The following is an 18,799-nucleotide window of genomic DNA, read 5'->3' as shown; positions in this document are numbered from 1 at the left end:
GCCTGCACCCTGCTCTGCCAGCACGGAGCTCACGCCTGCACCCCCGGCCCGGCCAGCACCGAGCCGCTGCCCGCACCCAGTCCCTGCCCGCAGGCCGAGCCCCTTCTCGCCCCCCCAACCCCTCACCCGCCACCCCCCGCCCGGTGCCGGTCCCGGAGCCCCGCCGGCCGCCGAGGGCCGGTCGCCCCGCGGAGCCGCCCTGTGCCGCCCTGTCCCGCCCCGGCCCGGCTGGGTGGGGCGCGGGGGGCGGAGCGCCCTGAAATAGAGGCGGGCGGGGGCCGGCGGGCAGACGCCGCGCCCGGGCACCGGCTGGATGCGCGCGGGGCTGCCGGGCAGCGAGGAGCAGGAGCCGCAGCGCCGCCGCCGCCCAGCCCTGCCCCATGGCCACCAGGGTGCTCACCATGAGCGCCCGCCTGGGTCCCGTGCAGCAGCACGACGAGCCCGTGTTCGCGCAGCTCAAGCCCGTGCTGGGGGCGAGGGACGCGGCGATTTTCCCCGGCGAGGACCTGAAACAGCAGCAGCAGCCGCCGCAGCAGCAGCAGCAGCACCCGGGGGGCGGCGGAGGGGGCGGCGGAGCCTCCCTGCCCGCCGAGGAGATGGTGCAGGTGAGCAGCGGCCGCATCCCGGGGTCCCCGCTGGCCGGGGGCGCATCGCCTGCGCGGTGCCGGGATCCCCGCTTGGTGGGAGCGCGTCCCGGGGCGGTGCCGGGATCCCCGCTTGGTGGGAGCGCGTCCCGGGGCGGTGCCGGGGCGGTGCGGGGAAGAGGGGAAGCGGAGCTGCCCTGGCGGGCGCGTTGGGAGCTCCAGCTGCTGCCTTCGCCCTTGCCCGGCGGGGGAATTCGAGCCTGTCCCGCTCGCCCACGCAGAGTCAGGTTCGGAGGGGCGGGGGGGGGACACACACGCCACACCGGGCGAAGGAGGGGGGAGACGGGACTTACCGGGACTTTCTGCCTGTCCCGAGAGGCTGTTCGGAGTGGATCCCCGGCCCCTCCGGGGGGTGCGCGGGGTCGGGGCTCCGGGAGCCGCCGGTGCCGGGCAGCGAGCGCTCCGGCCGCCGCTCCCCCGGGGAATAAACGAATCCCGAGGCATCAAAGCCGAGCTGCCCTCGGCTCGTAAACAAGAGCTGGAAAGGGCGGCCTGGCGTGTCGGGGCAGATCCAGATCAAAGGAGCGGGAGGGCGGCTCTGTTTGTTTGGGTTGTTTACTGGGGGGTCTTTGAAGAAAGGTCCTAAAATGCGCTTCGGGGCAGAGGCGCTGTCTGTCAGCTGCTTTCTCTTGCGGGGTCTGGTATGAGCGCTCCCCTGACGGGGCAGGGGGGAATGTGGCATTTGCCCACTGGAGAGTGCGTGAGAAATGTTTTGGCGATGACTGTACCAGTCATGGATCGGGCTCCAGCCACCCACGGATTCCCTCGCACCACTACGCGAAGAGAATGGTTTCCCAGTAATTAAAGAGCTCTCCTAGGACCGAGGCACGGATAGGGATGTGTTTATCACGCTATGAGTCAATTATACGCTGCACAGATAATAATTTTTGCTTCTGAGTGTAGTCCCGGAGACGCTTTACACAAAGAGCACCCTGATGCGGGCGATCCAGCTTCTTTTTATTCAGTATTATTTATATCTTCATGTTTTGGTGTCGTATTTCTAATCACATACCTTTCTTTTAAGGCTGAAAAAAAAATCCTAAAAGTATAGAATTTATATATAAACATTATTTGAAGTATTATCATTCAAAAAGTCAGCTGAGGATGCGGCTTTTAAAGTCAGCATTTCAAAGAGAAGCGGGTGAAACAGACGGGCACTCACCCTTCTCCAGCACGGAATTCCAGAGCCGGAGATCTGCAGATTAGGCGCAGCGCCTGTCACTTCTGCGCCTTGCGCTGTCTTGTAGGCATAAGAGATGGAAAGCTTGTCGTACGTTAAACATCTGGTCAATCTTATTGCTTTCTCTGCGTGAACGACTTATGCCATGACTATCCCCTTGATGATGTTGATTAGGACGCTGATTATAAAAGGCAGGTTTTCATTAGCGTGGATGTTTATAACTTCCTCCGTAGGTAGCTCGCGGCTGGATGAACAGTGTTGCCTTTTATTTGCCCGGCTTCGCGCAACTTGCGTGCCACCATCTTTTTTTAGTCTGTAACAAATCGTGTGGATTATGGTCTGTTTTGTTTTTATAGACAAGATGTGAAATGGAGAAATACCTGACACCTCAGCTCCCACCCGTTTCCGTCATCCCCGAGCACAAGAAGTACAGAAGAGACAGTGCCTCGGTCGTAGACCAGTTTTTCACTGACAGCGAAGGGTTGCCTTACAGCATCAACATGAACGTCTTCCTCCCTGACATTAGCCACCTGAGAACTGGCCTGTACAAATCTCAGCGACCCTGCGTAACCCACATCAAGACAGAGCCGGTCACCATCTTCAGTCACCAGAGCGAAACTACTGCCCCTGCCCCCACTCAGGCCCTCCCCGAATTTACCAGCATCTTCAGCTCCCACCAAACTCCTGATGTGAACAACATTTTCATCAAGCAGGAGCTTCCTACTCCAGATGTTCATCTTTCTGTCACGCCCCAGCAAGGCCAGTTGTATCAGCTCTTGAGCTCACCGGATCTAGATATGCCCAACACTACTACTCAGGCAGCCGTGATGGACTCTCTTAACAATGTCTCCATGCCCTCAGCCATGACGGGCCTTAACACGCTCTCCTCGGCTGTTCCACAGACTGCAATGAAACAGTTCCAGGGCATCCCCCCATGCACCTACACCATGCCAAACCAGTTTCTGCAGCAGCAGCAGGCCACTTACTTCCCTCCTTCGCCTCCAAGCTCAGAGCCTGGCAGTCCAGACAGACAAGCAGAGATGCTGCAGAATTTAACCCCTCCTCCATCGTACGCTGCAACTATAGCTTCCAAGCTGGCAATTCACAACCCGAATTTACCAGCGACTCTGCCCATAACCCCCCAGAACATCCAACCAGTCAGATACAACAGGAGAAGTAACCCAGATCTGGAGAAAAGACGTATCCACTACTGTGACTATCCCGGTAAGCGAGCTGTGCCAGAAAATCCCAACTCTTGCAATAAAAACAAAGCGTGGATAATCACGAATGAGGTATCTTTAGCCATAGTCTACAACTAGGGAGAACCAAATTATTTCTTGTCAGAGTAGAATTTATCTTTTTCATTGTTTTATTTTGCGTGGAACACTTCCACATTCTTTAAATAATATGTGCCCTTTTCTTCATGTTGTTTGTAATTCTTTTAAACACCTGAGCTCATTTAACCTTGTTACAAAACTTGTACTTCATAGGAAAAAAAAAAAATAATGATGGCCTTCTCTGTGCAATTCCTGCTTTCATTTTTCCAATGCCCATAATGGAGGAGTTTGTCCAATGCAGTGCAGCTCACTTTGAATCCACTCGCGCTGAAAGAATCATTTCAGCTCCTGATGGCCAAGGCCACAGCCCTGTCTTCCTCATTACAAACAGAGGATTTGGCTGCCCGCATAAATCCATTAAAGCTACCTCTGAAAATTGTCCATAGATGGATTCCTTTCCAGCCTTTCTTCCTCCTATGCTGAAGGGGAAGCGGGACCTGACTATAAACTGTGCCTCCATGCAGTACGTGATCCCAGATACAAGGCGCTTGCACCCATCTGAGCAGAGAGAGAAACTGCTGCTTGTGGTTGATCTCCCCTTTTACCAGCATAACCCTCAGCCGTGCATCACCCCTTTGCTGTGCTGTATGATAGATCTTCAGTAGAAGAGCTGGGCTGAGCGCTGGGTAACAATGACACCCAGGTCTGGCTTGATCAATCCTCTAGGAAATCTTTAAAAAATAAAATCCCCTTATGAGCTGTTAGCTTATTTTGCAGGTGTTACTGTAGCAGTTATTGGTCCATACTACATTTCGAGGCAGTAAATTTCCCAGAAATGTACACGTTTTTCTCTTTTCTGTGTGAAGTGACATATCCAGGAGCTTGCTGTATCAAATTTTACTTCTAAATGATAGTGCCAGGACACAGGATACTTAAGTGATTTCAGATTGTACCCCAGCACCAAGTAAGGAAGTTTAAACATAACGTGAGTGTTCTTCTCCTTACTGAAACGTCTCTCTTTTTTTTTGTTTTGTTTTCTTTTGTTTTAGGCTGCACAAAAGTTTATACAAAGTCTTCTCACTTAAAAGCGCACCTGAGAACTCACACTGGTATGTACTTGCTCTTACTCTCTCTTGCCCATTCACGATTTACACGTTTTCTGAGAAAGCAAGTGTGTTTAATCTGCCACTTTCTTGTTTTCTGTGGAATGCTGTGGGGTCAGGCCAGCAGTTCAGTTAAGAAAAATATAAAGTTTGGTCAAAGAGAAGAATTACTTTTTTCTTAATGTAGTTCTGTTAAAACTTTTGTAATACAGAACTCAAAACAGCTAAGAATAAAACAGATGGAAACTTTCGTTTTCAATCCAAAATGCCTCTAAGTGTTAAAAAAAAAAAAAAGGACTTTTTTTTCTCCTTGAATAATGGATTAAGCATAGTAAACATGTTATAGTTTTCAGGACTTATCTAAAGGGATGGAATTTGGTTTGGGCTTTCTTTTTGGCCTGTTAGAATTATTTAATCTTAGAAGTTTTTGGAAAAGTTATAAAAACTCCCAAGGTATCTCCATTTGCTTCATCCTTTGCATTAAATGTACTTTTTTTTTTAAGACAAGTGTTTATATAATTTTTTTTTTTTTAAAAGACACAATTTCTTTTTTTTTGTCAGTCAAGGACATTAAGATGGAGGAAATTAAAAGTGCCAGTGTGTCACACTTGGCTTTTGTACCTTGATCAAACTGCTTTCAGTTACAGAGGCAGCATCCATTCCTGGGCTGTGTGGAGCTGGAGTATGTGGAGCGGAGCTGGGGATGGTGTTGATGTGTGTGGGCGCAGGAGCCGTGTGTGCAGAGGACAGTGGTTGCGCGGTGGAACCGCCCTAGGTGTTCTCTCCCAAAGCATTCACCTGCTGTGGCAGGGGGAAGGTGGAGAGAGGGAGACAAGGAGGAAAACGTAGCTCACCAACAGCATGCCTGAAACTATTTAGGGCAGTTCTTTACTGGGGTCTTAGTACAGAACTGCTGATGCTAAATCAGTGAAAAGCACATGACTGATTTTGTAAAGAAATCAAATGAGAGGGCCATGACTTCTGTTTTTAAAACTGATTATGAACCCTAGCTCTTTCATGGATTCAAAGCAAAAGAAGAGTCACTGCGAGCAGCTCGCCCGTTGAAACAGGCTGTCGGTGCTGTGGCTGTGCCGTTCACGTAGTGGGGTTTCACCTATGTTTATACCAAAAGTCAAAACAAAACTTTGCTCGAGATGAAACAAAATGTTTCACTATCTCTATGGAAACAAGGCCTTCTATTCAGCAGCTATTTTGAATGGATTGTTGGATTATTGTAAAGAAATTGAGTATCTCCAGGCCAAATGTTACTATGGAAATTTTGTTTTCATAAATGAAAGAGCTATCTGTGTTGCAGTCGCAGTAAAAAATTACAAGCAAATGTACAAAGATTATTGCTTTGCATTAGTATCGGACTAAACAAGAACACTGTTATAAATACTTTTGATATATGTAATCACTTACTAGCAGTAAGCTTAGTAATAAAGGAGTATTTTCGTGAGGCTGTAAACCTGAATAATGTCTGAGTATAATCCCATTGTTCTGTAATAATCTCTTAAGTTTAAGAGTGTGTGATTATTTCCACTTACGCACTTTAGCGAGCACGTAAATACCAGTTTTAAAAATCTCACTTGCTATTATACAGTAAGTAGGAAGAGAGATAAAAGTGAAGCTTTAGACTGAAAAATGAACATTATACAGCCAGCATCTGCAGTGTAATCTTTTTGGGTTTTTTTAAATAAATTTATATATTTTTTTGTATCTTGAGTAGTAATGACTTTAGAGTTTATAAAGTCAATACTTCTGTGCATAGAAACACATACCATGTTGCAAATATATATTGCTTAGGGTCACTAACGTTTATTGTTGCCTTCACTTTTTTACCTGTAGATGTTTGACCTTAGAAATGCGGATAAATGTGCAAAGGTCAGAGGAGCTGATGTATTCATGGAAACAAGAATGTTGTTTTAGATAAAAATCTAGTGAATTTAAGCAGGTCTGTAACACAAAGGGACTTCTGGGGAGGTGAATGAAGGGATAAACTGTCTAAAGCGGGCATTAAATGCAAGAATGTGAGTCAGTATCCTATTACCTGCATTATTTCAGAATTTGCTTTAGTTCAACTTTCTGGAATATTTGCTTAATACCTGAAGATTTCCAGTACCAATTCTGATCTCTGCCTTAAGACATGGTTGAAATATGTATTACAAGCAAGATATCTGACTTACCCAGTACTGTAAATCAGTTAAAAGAAGTTAAAGTAAATGAGCGCAAACTCGGGAAACCTGTGAAGTTGTGCGGCTCCCCCAGGAGCACAGGGAAATCTCGCTATTGATCTCCAAAGAGAAGGGCTCGATGCTGAGGGCTACATTTGGGTGTGTGCTTCTGTACATCCCATCCCCCAGAACGATGAATTCATATAGTGCTGTTAAGCTTTGATTTATTTTTTTTTAAAGGACTTTTGTGAAGCTTTTACCTTGAAAGTCTAAAGCAAGTGTCACGTAATCCATTTTAATAAAGTTGTGTGTGATATTCTTTCAAATCCCTTCAGGGACAGCAGGCCTGTTTATCTGGCTAAACCTGTTCTTTAGTAATCATGGACCACTGAAGTTGTTTTCTCCTTATTCTTAGTTTCTTAACAATACCTTTTAAAATTGGCTGCAGTCTTGCTCTCATCCCAACCAGTCCCGCCCTTCTCAGCAATCTGTCATCTTAAAATAAAAGAGCCTGCAGCAAAGTTTGTCTGCCATTAAAAGTCAAGAGAGACCTTATGGTTTTCCTTTTGTATTGGAAAATCTCAGACTTTTCACAGTGTTTATTTAGCTGCCTTTCTCTTCTGAAAGGTTTTCACTGGGCTTGGTAGAAGTTTTTTGAAAACAAACCTAAGAGAAATGTTGGGGGTTTTCTGATAGGTGGAATGTAGGCTGTAGTAATTTTTCTAATTCAGGTATGAATACACTGTCAGACTTTATAAATTACATTTAAATAAAACTAAAGGAAATAGGCAAGAGGAAAATCTCTTACATTTTTCTTCCTAGGTGTTCCCAAGGTGTTTACCTTACACCAAGCTGGCGTAGTTATTCTGATTTAATGTCATTACACTGGACTTCTGCTGTTGGTTAGGAATTCAGTATTCACATAAAAAGAGATAACCGAGATTAGTGTGTTTATACCATTCGTTGAAGCAGGGACTCAGTTTCCTTTCTCTACGTAGTGCTTCAGCATTTGTAAATTATGAAGTAAATCTTAGTTGTTGGTAAAATGGTAGCTTCAAAATTGAAGGTGAACAACGATTTGAATGCTGCAAAGATACAGGACATTTTATATCCATCTCCATGCAGCTCTGGAGCAGACATTTAGGAGGCTTCAATATCTTCTTCAGTATGGTATCTTAACTCGATACTAGTTATTCCTGAAACAGGTAAAAAAGGTGCTCAGTATGCTAAAGTGCTTGTTGGAACATCTCTCAAAACCGGTTGGGTTGTTTGAGCTTTTGAAGCAGGGACTGTCTTTTAAAACAATTTCACCTGTTAGTCATGGAACAAGTTTCGTTTCATAACCGGCGTTGTGCAACTATGGTATATAATGGAGGAGAGGGTTATGCATTTATTGCGGGCTGTCCAGCAGTAAAACCACCTTCGGGCTCTGGCAGAACAGCAGCGTGTGCAACTTGACAAACGTGCCAAATGTCAGTGAAAAGCAGTTACTTTTGTGTTGTAGATAAAACTCCTTCAGTTCCTTATCTGACATCCGAGCACATACCTCTGACTCAAGTGATCCTTTAGACGCAGTGGTCCCATATCCAGTTAGATTTCTTTATACATTTAAAATCTGGACTGTGGAAGTACAGCCTTTGATATATGGGCAGCTGGAACGCCCTACCTGTACCCTACCTGTAACGCTGCAGAAGAGCTGCTGGCTCCAGGCTGAGGGGTTTTTTTTTCCCTTTTTTTTTTTTTAACGATTTCTGTGAACAGCTGCACACTTCAGGATTGTGTATGGTTTTAAGAGGAAAATCTGTCACTGTTTTGAACACATTGAGGACATTTTCCAGCTGCATCTTAGTTTTCCGTATACAGAGTCTTTGTACGGGCATGTTCCGTGGTCACATGGTGGGCTTGCCATTAATAGTTTCTAGCATTAACTGCAGAACTATTTCATCTCTATCTATAGATCTAGTTTGTATTTGGTGATGGGAAGTGGAAGCGGAGATAACTCAAGAGAAATGGCATTTCTCTAAATGAGGTTCACTCAAAATACTTCCACCATCCCTAGTTATTTCAAACGTTTATGTAGGCATGGGACAGCTGCTGACTTGTGTGATTCGTCGAGGTGTTAAACATTTTATTTTATTTTAGATCTCTGCCTCAATAAATCTAGAATTAGGCACTGATGGTACATCAGAATTAGAAGCAGTTGTGTGCATTAGACGTCGTTAGTCCATAGGACTTGGAGTTCCGTTTTTGCCATAGCTGTAAACTGATGTCCCTGTTAAAGGTGATAACACGCAGAGTTGCCTCTTGCTTCAGAAGGGAAGATGAGTAGTAGGTGAACTCCTGCTGGGAAAAAAAAAAAAAGAAGCACCTTATGAAAATACGCATTGACTCCAGTTATCCTGAAACGTAGGTGGGGGATTTCACTCATGGTGTACAAGGGGGGAACAGAGGCCCCGAGAAACTCTGCCTTGCTCATGGTTGCAGCGTTCTGTGCATGCAGCAAATCTCATCCTGGAAAAATTTTTGCATCATGAAAATAGCTATTAAGTAATATTTCTGTGCAGATTATTCATCTGTTAGATGAGTCACAGAGTGTACTTTAAGGAGGTATCAGTAAGGGCCATCGCTGATAGAGACAATAAGGAAAAATGGAGGACAGTTAAATAAAACTATTGACAAAGTGCATTAAAGTGCTGTGTTGCTAGACACTACTGGAGAATATGTTGGTATCTTTTATGTATGAATTCTGCTAAATCCATTAGTTGCCCGTGTGAGAAATGGAAGTACATTATTTTCCTGTGCAAACCACAGTTTAAGGGAAAACAATGCTTTTTTTTTTTCCAAACACTTTGTGAATGATCGCAGACCTTGGGATTAATTGAACTGGTTCTTTTTCTGTAGTTATAACCTAAGTGAGACTTGTTTGAATGTTTTGTTCAAAGGAGGATGAAATCTTAGCAACATAAACCGAAATTTTAATTTAATTATTACTGCTCATTCACATCAGTGTCCAGCACACAGTATTTATGAAGCAGGAATTAAATTCCAAGGTGTCAGGTGAGGGGTACTCCTGTTAGTTTCTAGATACTGAAAAGAAAGCCTAATATTTTCTTTTTGATTAAAAGCCTAGAAAGTCCCTCTAAGCATGAAAGCTTAAAAAAACTGTTGTTTCTGTCAATTGCTCCCTGAGAGGATTAAACTTCAGTTCCAGGATATTTGATTCCTGATAAGGAAACTGTTGACCTAAGAGACTAGCTTTAAATATAGTTCATTTTAAGACCGTCCTACATAGGCTAATATAGTCCCAAGATTCACAGCAATTGCTGGTGATTAAAACTTTCCATTATTTGATTAGACATGTAATTAATTTTTGAGCTTGACTGGGACGATTGACTTGTGGTTCCAGGGTTCGAGTGTTGTTTGTTAGATGACCTGCACCTCCCATTGGTGAAAGATTAGAAACATTTAAGTAATGTCCTAGTTTAGTCTGAGTATCTTGGTAGCAGCATTCCTGTCCTGTCAAGCTACATTATTTATATTCAGCGATCTCTAACAACTCTGATTAAGGACATATTAAAACCTTTGATTTTGGCAAGCGTACAGCGCTTTGCTCTGAGTTAAAATAGCTTTAATGTACACTGCTTTCAATTTATTTTGTGTGCATACAGTAGATGGAAATCTGGAAGTCTACAGTTGATGTTTAATTCCATTTTAAGAACACCTCTTATCTGACTGCACAAGAGCCAGTGTTATTGGTGTGAGAGCTAAAAAGCTGTTCTTGTGCCACAGGCATAGATGAGGAAATGCGTTCTTCCGTACAGGACGTGTGCCCCAGATGGCATGGATTTCTTATAAAACTACCTTAAAAAAAAGAATTCCTTTCCTTTCTGTTTGCATATGTCCTTGAAGAGAGACCCCTCGTAAGACAGAATGTTATCCAGAAAGAAAATAAACCATTGCACAGGCCAGTCAGGATTCCCCAGTAATCCTTCAACTGTGTGAGACAACACTTAGCAAAATAAGAATGCTTCAAGCACTGGTGGGAGCTCTGAGAAGATAACACCTTCTGCACCTCTGTAGTCAGAAGGTAAATGATGCATAACTCTCTTGATCATCCTCTTTACTTACCAGCCAGTTATCTTTTTTCCCATTTGTGCTGTTGCTAGAAAGAAATCAAATACTGCTTGATTTATCAGTGATTGGACTAACGAAGCACAATGGATTCCTTAGCAATGCTGTTCCTTTGTGAAATAGTACTTCGTGGCCACCCTCTAGCTATGGCTTGGCTAGTCAGGGGCTTTATCCCGTTTAAAAACGTGCGGCATTATGTTATGTGTTCATATCACTAGTGGGCTGGATGTTTCCAACTAAATTTATTTTGTCACTCACAAAATAAACTGGACGCACCTTGTATGTGTTCAGCCCTCTGATCCATCTCCGTTCAGACAGCCGAGAATTTAAGTGCACTGAAGAGCTTCTAAACACTCGAGACGTTTTGCTGATTTGAAATGTCAGGTTTCTACTCTTTCTGTAAAAAAAACCCTGTATTAAGAGCAAAACCCCAAACAACAAGCTGCTTTCAACAACAGCTACAGTGCTTAGTCAGTGGCAGAAGGAATGTCTAGTTTTGGGTAAATGCTGAGAGCTAAAAACTTCTTTTGAACAAGCGCAGACGTACACCGATGCAACTAGTTTTGGTTGTAATGAGCCTGGAAGAGACCAGAGTTTAAAACCACGATGCTGTGAACAAGTGGAAAGTTGTTTCAGGCAAACTAAAACAGAGGAAAACAGTTTCATTTGTTGTTATTTTTTTCTGAAAGTCTGAGGCTCTGGCATGTCAAGGAACTGAGGTAATTGATGTTAAGATGTGAAAAATTTCAAAAACAAGTGCACCAGAAAACTGAGACAACGCAGATGTTTTAAAAAACGTGTTGTAAAACTAAATGTAATAAAGGTTATGTACATAACTGGTGCAATTGTGGTGCAGAAACTTCTGCTTTGCCTACCACCTTTTTATCGCACCTAGCTGAATATTTTTAAGGCTGGACAATCGCCACTGGTAGTAATTCCATAAGAAACACAAGTAATATTAAAATGAGGGGTGGGTGTCTTTATACTCTTGTACCCTTAAGAGCAGTAATCAGATGTTGTCTTTTTGGAGTCTTTGAAAAGTGTGCTCCTTATTCTTTGTCAGGGAAGCTGCAAAGTCGCTGCTCTGACAGAAGTTCCTGATAGGAAATAAGAGAAGTTGCAGGTGTTGGCTGGTGTAATACCTGTATTTGGTTTTCTGCATACCAGTGGAGTTACCTAACCTTAGGTTTGAAAATGCAGGCTTTGCTGTTCACAGCTTTATATTTAAAGAAAGCCATCCTAGGAGTGAAATGCAGAAACAGTCACACCACTCTCTGGTGAAGTGAGGAAGCTTATTTTGTTTTCACTGGGGAAACTTATCACTAATGGAATTTTTCAGTGACTGTTTTTCCAAATAGAATTTTAAAGAGAAGCGTTGTCTTGAGCAGAGGCTACATGTTGAAGATAGAGGTTGTCTTCGAAACGAGTGTCACCTCCCCCAGCTAGTGGCACAGTCCCGAATAAGCATGGCCACAGCAGTCACTGCCAGTGGCTAAAATCGATGCTGGGAAAGCAGTCAGCTTATTTCGAAACTACTCAATCCCAAGAAGAAAAATTAAACAGAAAAGAGCCAACACAGTGTGCCTTACTGGTACTGCTCTCCTGCAATATCAGCAAGGATCCTGAACCTTGGGATCTGCCTTGGGGTAGTTTATCTGTTGAAGTGGCTTGTTAGGTTAGCGTGTTATGTGGTTATCCAGATATCTTTTTGACATCCTTGCAATCTCACAGTATTATAAAAAGTTTGGGGTTTTTTGAACAGACAGGCATATTGCAAGCAAAATAGTGTCCTTTCAAGTCAAACTCCCTTATCTCTTGCTTGGTGCCTTTTACGTAGAAGACCTTCCAAACTAAACATTAGAGCTTAGAATTTCTGTACAAGTCTGTTTCTCAAGCTCCACAAATGTATTTTTTTTTTAAACTGGAGAATGGATGCATAGTAACAGCTCAAGAACATAAAGTATATTTTGTGATGTATAAGCCTAGCAAAGTATTTTAAATCAGTGATACGAAGGAGGTTGTGCAGAAAACCAATTAAACTTATGAAATCCCTATCCTGTTGAAGTATAATTTAAAGGAAAGCAGGTCTGTTTCCCAGAAGTGCTGTGTATAATATTTCTGGCTTGGGAAGAAAGGGTTGGAGTGTGCTATTTGGCTGGAAATCGGTACCAGCTTCCTCCATGGTGTTTTAGTTGAACAGTGTTGACATTCTAACAAATCCTGTGGAAGCTCCCCTGAAGTGGAGGAGTTAGCTGTTTTCTTGCTTTTACAGTGGAATACCTGTTTGATACCACGATCGTGTTCCAGTAATCGAGCTGTGCTGCCTTCATATTTGATGACCAGTGGCATTCTTGGTTTAACACCCTATAGAAGCCCAAAATTGCTGGAGGAAAACCAAATATTTTTGAAACTTTACAGCTACTGTATTTCACACAATCATTAAAGTAAACAAATCTTACATTACTATATGGCCAATGAAAGCAGTGGATAAAGGGTTCAGTGTCCCTTGTTGTGTATACCTGCTTTTTTAAAAAAATAAATCTTCAACCCCGGATTTCTCAGCGCTTTAAAGTCAGCATATCAAAGAAGTAGGATTACTTCAGAAAATATGTAATGTGAAGCTCTTTTTCCCTTGCTGCAGGAAGTTAAACTAAATTCTTACTTCTGTGAAATGACAAAAAGCGTGTGTATAGGTCAAGAGGGAGAAAATACTACCAGCTAGTTGTTCTTCTGCTTTCTTTAAAGGAGTGAAAATAATCTCCACCTTCTTTTTCTTGCCCCCCTTCCTCCTTGCCCAAAAGAAAAACATTTGAAATTGATTCAGTTCTTAAATAGAACTTTCCAACGGAAACTAGCATTACAAACATAGATATTCAGTATTTTACCCCTAGGATTTATTCAAAATAATCCAAGCCTCTACGCTGGTGCTAAAAATGCATTTTCCAGTTCTCGCTGTTGGCCAAAGCAGGGGTTAAAAGCAGCGTTCTGGCTTTAATTTCCAGTACATGAAAGTGACACTGTTAAAACAATCTGTGTAAAGCACCAGCTTGTTCACCTTCCTCACTGCTCCCCTTAGTGCAGCTCTACAGAAGTTGGCTGGCAAGCAGGAGCAGTGCTGTCCTGCATGGCACTACCTGGCTTTTCCCCTGAGCAATGTCATTGCCTGGGGGAGTTTACGGTGAAGTGACCATGACAGGGAGGTAAGTTTCTAGATAATGTCTCTGGGAAGCTGAGTCCCTTGGAGTTTGATGGAGATCTTGCTGTGAGGTTGAGTGTTGGCTTGGAAGCAGTGGTGCCCAGCAAGGCACAGGGTTCACTACTGCCCCAGGTGCTGGTGCTTCATATGCCAGGAGCCGTCATATTACCTGCTGATGCTGCTCACAGGTTAAAAAAGGTTTTAATGGGGGGAGGCAGTTTTGTTTGCATTCAAATGGGGTCAGGTACCACCTACACAGGACAGCTTTGAGACTGTTTTCCCAGTATGCTGTAGTGTGACACACAGTGAAGTTTCACGTACTTCAGTACCTCCTCAACACCAAGTTTGGAAACTGTGATTTTAATGTTCTGGTCCCCATTCCAGTCTGGTTCAGTCTGGATACTCCTAGGTTTTTGTTCAACAAGTATTATTTCCCTGACCTCTTTACTGTTTCTCATTCCCTGTGTGCTTCTGCAAAATGGATAAGGAAGTGTTTGAAGCATACGGAGACCCGACCATATATATGCTCCTTCTGAGTTTGAAGCTAATATGTGGGAAGAGGAGAAAGAAAGGAGAAAAAGAAATTCACTGGCTTTACATTGAAGCGCTTTGAATGCAGGTGTAATGTTTTTATGCAACCTCGGTGTATGAACACGTGATATAACACAAAGTGCTCGTGAAAGATCTCCCTAGTGCTATGCCTATGGATCAGCAATGCAGGCTGTTAGAGACTGCATTCATTTTCAAATATATTAAAAATGATGTATATACTGCAAAAGATCCTTGGCTTCTCAAATGTTAGAAAAGCTTTACATACTGGATTGGAATGAAGTCTGGTTTTTAACCTATCATATATGTTGCATGAACCAAAAAGGAGTCGTATAGTAGATCATTCCAGTCTTCAGTCAGAATCAGGCAGGTCAGAATTCAGCTGTGATAGGAGTTTATAATAATCAGTGTTCTGATTTGCCATCCACTAAAGAATTTTAAACTCTGTGAGAGGTGATGCCAGGCTCTGAGTTTGTTTTTCTTAAGGGATGATATGTTTCCACTGTGATTTCAATAAATCCCAGTCACCGTTTATGTAAGGAGGTGGTTGTTTGGCTGGGTCATTAGTTTTTCTTGTAGAGGTCTAGTTCTGGTTGTGACTGTGCTGATAACATGAAGTCACATCCTCATTCTGAGCAAAGAGCTGATTCTGCTCTTAGTAGCAGACGGAAAGTTACTAGTTAGGTGATCAGAAGAAGCATTAGAGCTCCCAGACAAAGCCAGTTTCCTAATTTCATTTGAATGATAAATTAGCGTCTCTGAAGTAATATTTTCCCAAGTGGTGTTCTCTGCATAACTGCTGAAGAGGAAACAGTCTGATTGCAGGACACTGGCTTTGGTCCTTCTTCCGTGTGCTCATGTGATGGTAAAACAGGGAAAAGCAGGAGTCATTGCACGGTGCTATAGGATTGAGACTGTAATGGTAAAGGTCTCAGACCAATGGAGTGGAAGAAAATCTGTAATGTGTTGGAAACCTCAGCCTTGGTGTGATTCCGCTCCAGATGAAGCTGCTGCTCGTGCTTTGATAAACTGGGTTTTCTTTCTCGTTTGATGGATCATCTTTCCATCTCTTTCCATCTTGTAGATGGATCAAGTTAATGTAAAGAATATAGATAGCAATCAACTGTCCCAAATAAAAGGTGGTTTTGTCAACCAATGTCAACCAACAGCCTATAAATAGGAAATCTTAGCCTCCTTATTTATAGGAAACTTCCTTGTATGGTGACATCACGTCTATACCAGCTCCTGAGTAGGTGTATGTACATGCTTAAAGTTCTGATTTTGCACAGAAGTCATTTTGGCTTTGTGGCAATGTTTCTCCCATTTCAACCAATAAATCTATGAATTAGCATCATATTTAAAATACCCCATTTATAGTTCTAAAATAGATGAACGCAAGTATTTTGGGTGCTTGGGCTGGTGTATTCAGGGCTAGATGGGTATTTTGAAGTTGTTTTCAGAGCTGCTGCAGCACAGCAAGTTTTCAGAGGTGCTGTGCTCCTCCTACATCAGTATGGACTGATGGGGACAACAAGCACTTACCACCTCTGACATATAGTTCCTTAAGCACTTCATTGTAGACATTCAATTCTGAAAATGGGTGCTTTAATCTTCTGGGTATTTTCCCTTATTTATAGCTAGTCCAAACCAGGATACCACAAGTTTTTATTACCTTGAGGTTTTAGAAAATACTATCCCCCTTGTGTTCGGAACACACTGTGCCCCTTTCTTTACACATCAGAAACTCTTGAACAGATTCTACAAAGAATCTTTATAGAAATCTTCCTTCCCAGTTCAGATGTCTTTAAAAAAGCTCTATGTAACTTCATTTAGCTGTTTTTCAAAGGCGCGTGAGTTACAAACTAGGATTGTCATATGATAATCTTTTATTTTCCTCCTCCCTCTCATATTGAGATGAGTGTATGGCAGCGTATTTCAGCGTTATGCAGTTTTTTTGCCTCTGTGCATTTCTGTGCCGTAGCTGTCTCCAATGTTTGTATATTTGAAGGTTTCTTAGGTTTTGCTAAGGTATTGAATCACAGATTGAAGAGCAAGATCTGCTGAAAAACCAAAGGGGCTGTTAGTTTGGAGCCCATTGAATAGAGCTGTGAAGTACTGGGAAACATCGGCTCTTGTTTATTGTCATTTATTTCTTCTTTAAATTGAACAGCAGTGCCATTTAGTGTGATACCACATCAGTTTTCTCCCAAAGAGTGACAACTGACAGTCTCTTTTTTCTGTGCTCTGTTTCAGGTGAGAAACCGTACAAGTGCACGTGGGAAGGCTGTGACTGGAGATTCGCTCGCTCAGACGAATTAACACGCCACTACAGGAAGCACACGGGGGCAAAGCCCTTCCAGTGCGCTGTCTGCAACCGCAGTTTCTCCCGCTCTGATCACCTGGCTCTCCACATGAAGAGGCATCAGAATTAAAAGCTGGACTTGTCATTGAGGCTGTTTTGTATCTATGCAATTTCCTATTGACTTTCGACAAACAACTAAAATTTAATTTTTGAGTATGGGTTATCTGTTTAAAATAAATCTCAAAAAAAACTGGAAATGTATATTTTGTATATTTATGCAGAAAAAAGGGAAGACACTGTATCACAATACCAGAGTGTTCGGTCATTTGTTTGCTGTCATGATATATATGGCTTTAGTCAGCAGGTTTCATCTCTTTACAAGTATTATGTCTTGACACATTGCAGCTTCATATATTGTTTTTTTTTCTCTTGAGGTGTTTTGACCAAAGCACTGTCATTATCGTGACAATGTTTAGTAAACAAAATAATGAGAAGCTGCAGACGAATTAGTGCAGTGGAGAAGCCAGGAATTGTATTCTGTCAGGTTTTTACTGGGCATATTTAGTACTTCTTATGGTTTTCTTTTTTTCATGTTAAGTTGTTTTGTGGAGATAAAGTACATAGAAAAATTCATAAAGCAGCCATAGAACAAAACATTTTGTTTTGTATGTTGCATGTTTGCTACGACAAAGATTTTGTAAATATGCAAATCAGCTTTTTAGGTTTAATACAAAAGTTTTTTAAGAGTCCTCTGGAAAAAAGCAGTTGTTTTACATTTTATATTGGCACATGTACAAAAAGTTATTTAAATACCTCTCAAAAACTACCAACTTAGCTTTATTTTTCTTAAGAGAAATGAGCTAAGCATTCAGATGTTTTGTACCTGTTAACTCAAACGGTGTGCACTGAATATTCCAAGCAGGATTTTATTTTCAAATCACTTAAAAGGGCAAAACATTTAGAATGAACTATCAAGTCAATGTTGGAAGCTTAAATAATGGGGACAGTTACAGTGAACACAGAATGTTAAACCTCTTACTATAAGCTAAACTCAGTATCACTTTAAAAAGAAGGATTTAGGATGCAATTTTCATATACAGACATGTTAAGCTGGTTCAGTACCAGCATGATCTGGTTTCGTGTGGATATTGCTTGTGATTTACTAGAAGGTAGAAGATGCAGTAATTTTATTTAAAATTACAGTGCAGTTTAGTTAATCCACTGTTCAGATTGACACACGCAGGGGAAAAATTTACTGCTGACAAAAGTAGCTGAAACTCCACTGAAGTCAATGGAGTGGTGCCCTTTTTATGCTAACAATGACTTTGATCCACAGTGTTCAGCCTTGAAATAGTAGATGAAGGGCCAAAGATGAGGTTAGACTGTGTAGGATTTGGCCAGACAACAGGAGAAAACCAAACAAACCCAGTAAGTGTCTGGACTTCACAAGCCGTAATATTAAGCTGTCAACCAAAGGCTAGAGTAGACAATCAAAATACCAAAAAAGGGTCTTGCAGGAAAACCTAGCTTTGTTAAAACTGTTGTTTGTCTTTATTTATTTGTGGTATACAATAGACTCTTTTTTTTTTTAAGACAATTTTACATACACTTGATAAATTATAGTTTTGTTTGTTATAGTTAGAAATGTTGCTCTTAATGTAAATAGTTGACAAATGATGTAAATAATTTTGTAAGGCTTCGAATGTTTATACGTGGAAACACATGCATAAATCGGTTGCTGTTTCGCTTCTTTTGCCTCCCCCCAACCTTATTTTTGTATTGTGGTATTTCCTATGCAAGTGACGGAGCAAACAGCTGTATAGTTGTAGAATGTTTTGAGAGAGAATGAAATGGTTTATATATATAAAGACTTTTTTTTTTTTGCAAAATAAAACAAAGTGCCTAATATGTGTGTATGCGTGCACATGCTCTCTGTAGCTCTTGACAGTGAAAGTTCTGTATTTTTGCATTGGGAGCTGGAAATCATAGCAATATTAAGTTAAGGATGTCTGTGCTGCATAGCAGGGATCGTCTCTGGAAAGTACCTGGCACTTATGCATCCTGCCCTGATGAAGATAATAAATGTGGAGGGATAAGTGCTTCATGGTGCTTTTCTGCCATCAGAACTTTAAAGGGAGTGCACAGTAGCCTGAAAATGGTTGCAGAAGTCTTTCCGTAGCAGCATGATTGTAAATTAAAGGCACACACTGGGTGCACAGAAGTACAAATTCTCTCCCACTTTC

The 18,799-nt window shown here is 42.2% G+C and overlaps 1 protein-coding gene across 1 annotated transcript; it reads left to right on the top strand.

The window, feature by feature from the left end:
• The first annotated feature begins 313 nt into the window (after positions 1-313).
• KLF5 (KLF transcription factor 5) lies at positions 314-18,466 on the top strand. The gene is made up of 4 exons (XM_069880295.1): positions 314-605; positions 2,181-3,048; positions 4,151-4,210; positions 16,508-18,466. The coding sequence occupies exons 1-4, from the start codon at positions 381-383 to the stop codon at positions 16,684-16,686; spliced, it is 1,332 nt and encodes a 443-aa protein (XP_069736396.1). The 5' UTR covers positions 314-380; the 3' UTR covers positions 16,687-18,466.
• The last annotated feature ends 333 nt before the right edge of the window (positions 18,467-18,799 follow it).

Source organism: Phaenicophaeus curvirostris, chromosome 1, assembly GCF_032191515.1.
Source record: "Phaenicophaeus curvirostris isolate KB17595 chromosome 1, BPBGC_Pcur_1.0, whole genome shotgun sequence".
Lineage (NCBI taxonomy): Eukaryota > Metazoa > Chordata > Aves > Cuculiformes > Cuculidae > Phaenicophaeus > Phaenicophaeus curvirostris.
The sequence above is the reverse complement of the archived record's forward strand: the minus strand, read 5'-3'. Positions and strand labels throughout refer to the sequence as shown.

Bases quoted from the DNA above. Each gene is read 5' to 3' on its own strand.
- KLF5 (XM_069880295.1), top strand. From the start codon at position 381: ATGGCCACCAGGGTGCTCACCATGAGCGCCCGCCTGGGTCCCGTGCAG. The intron at 3,049-4,150 runs GTAAGCGAGCTG...CTTTTGTTTTAG, and splicing joins CCACTACTGTGACTATCCCG to GCTGCACAAAAGTTTATACA. The intron at 4,211-16,507 runs GTATGTACTTGC...GCTCTGTTTCAG, and splicing joins GCACCTGAGAACTCACACTG to GTGAGAAACCGTACAAGTGC.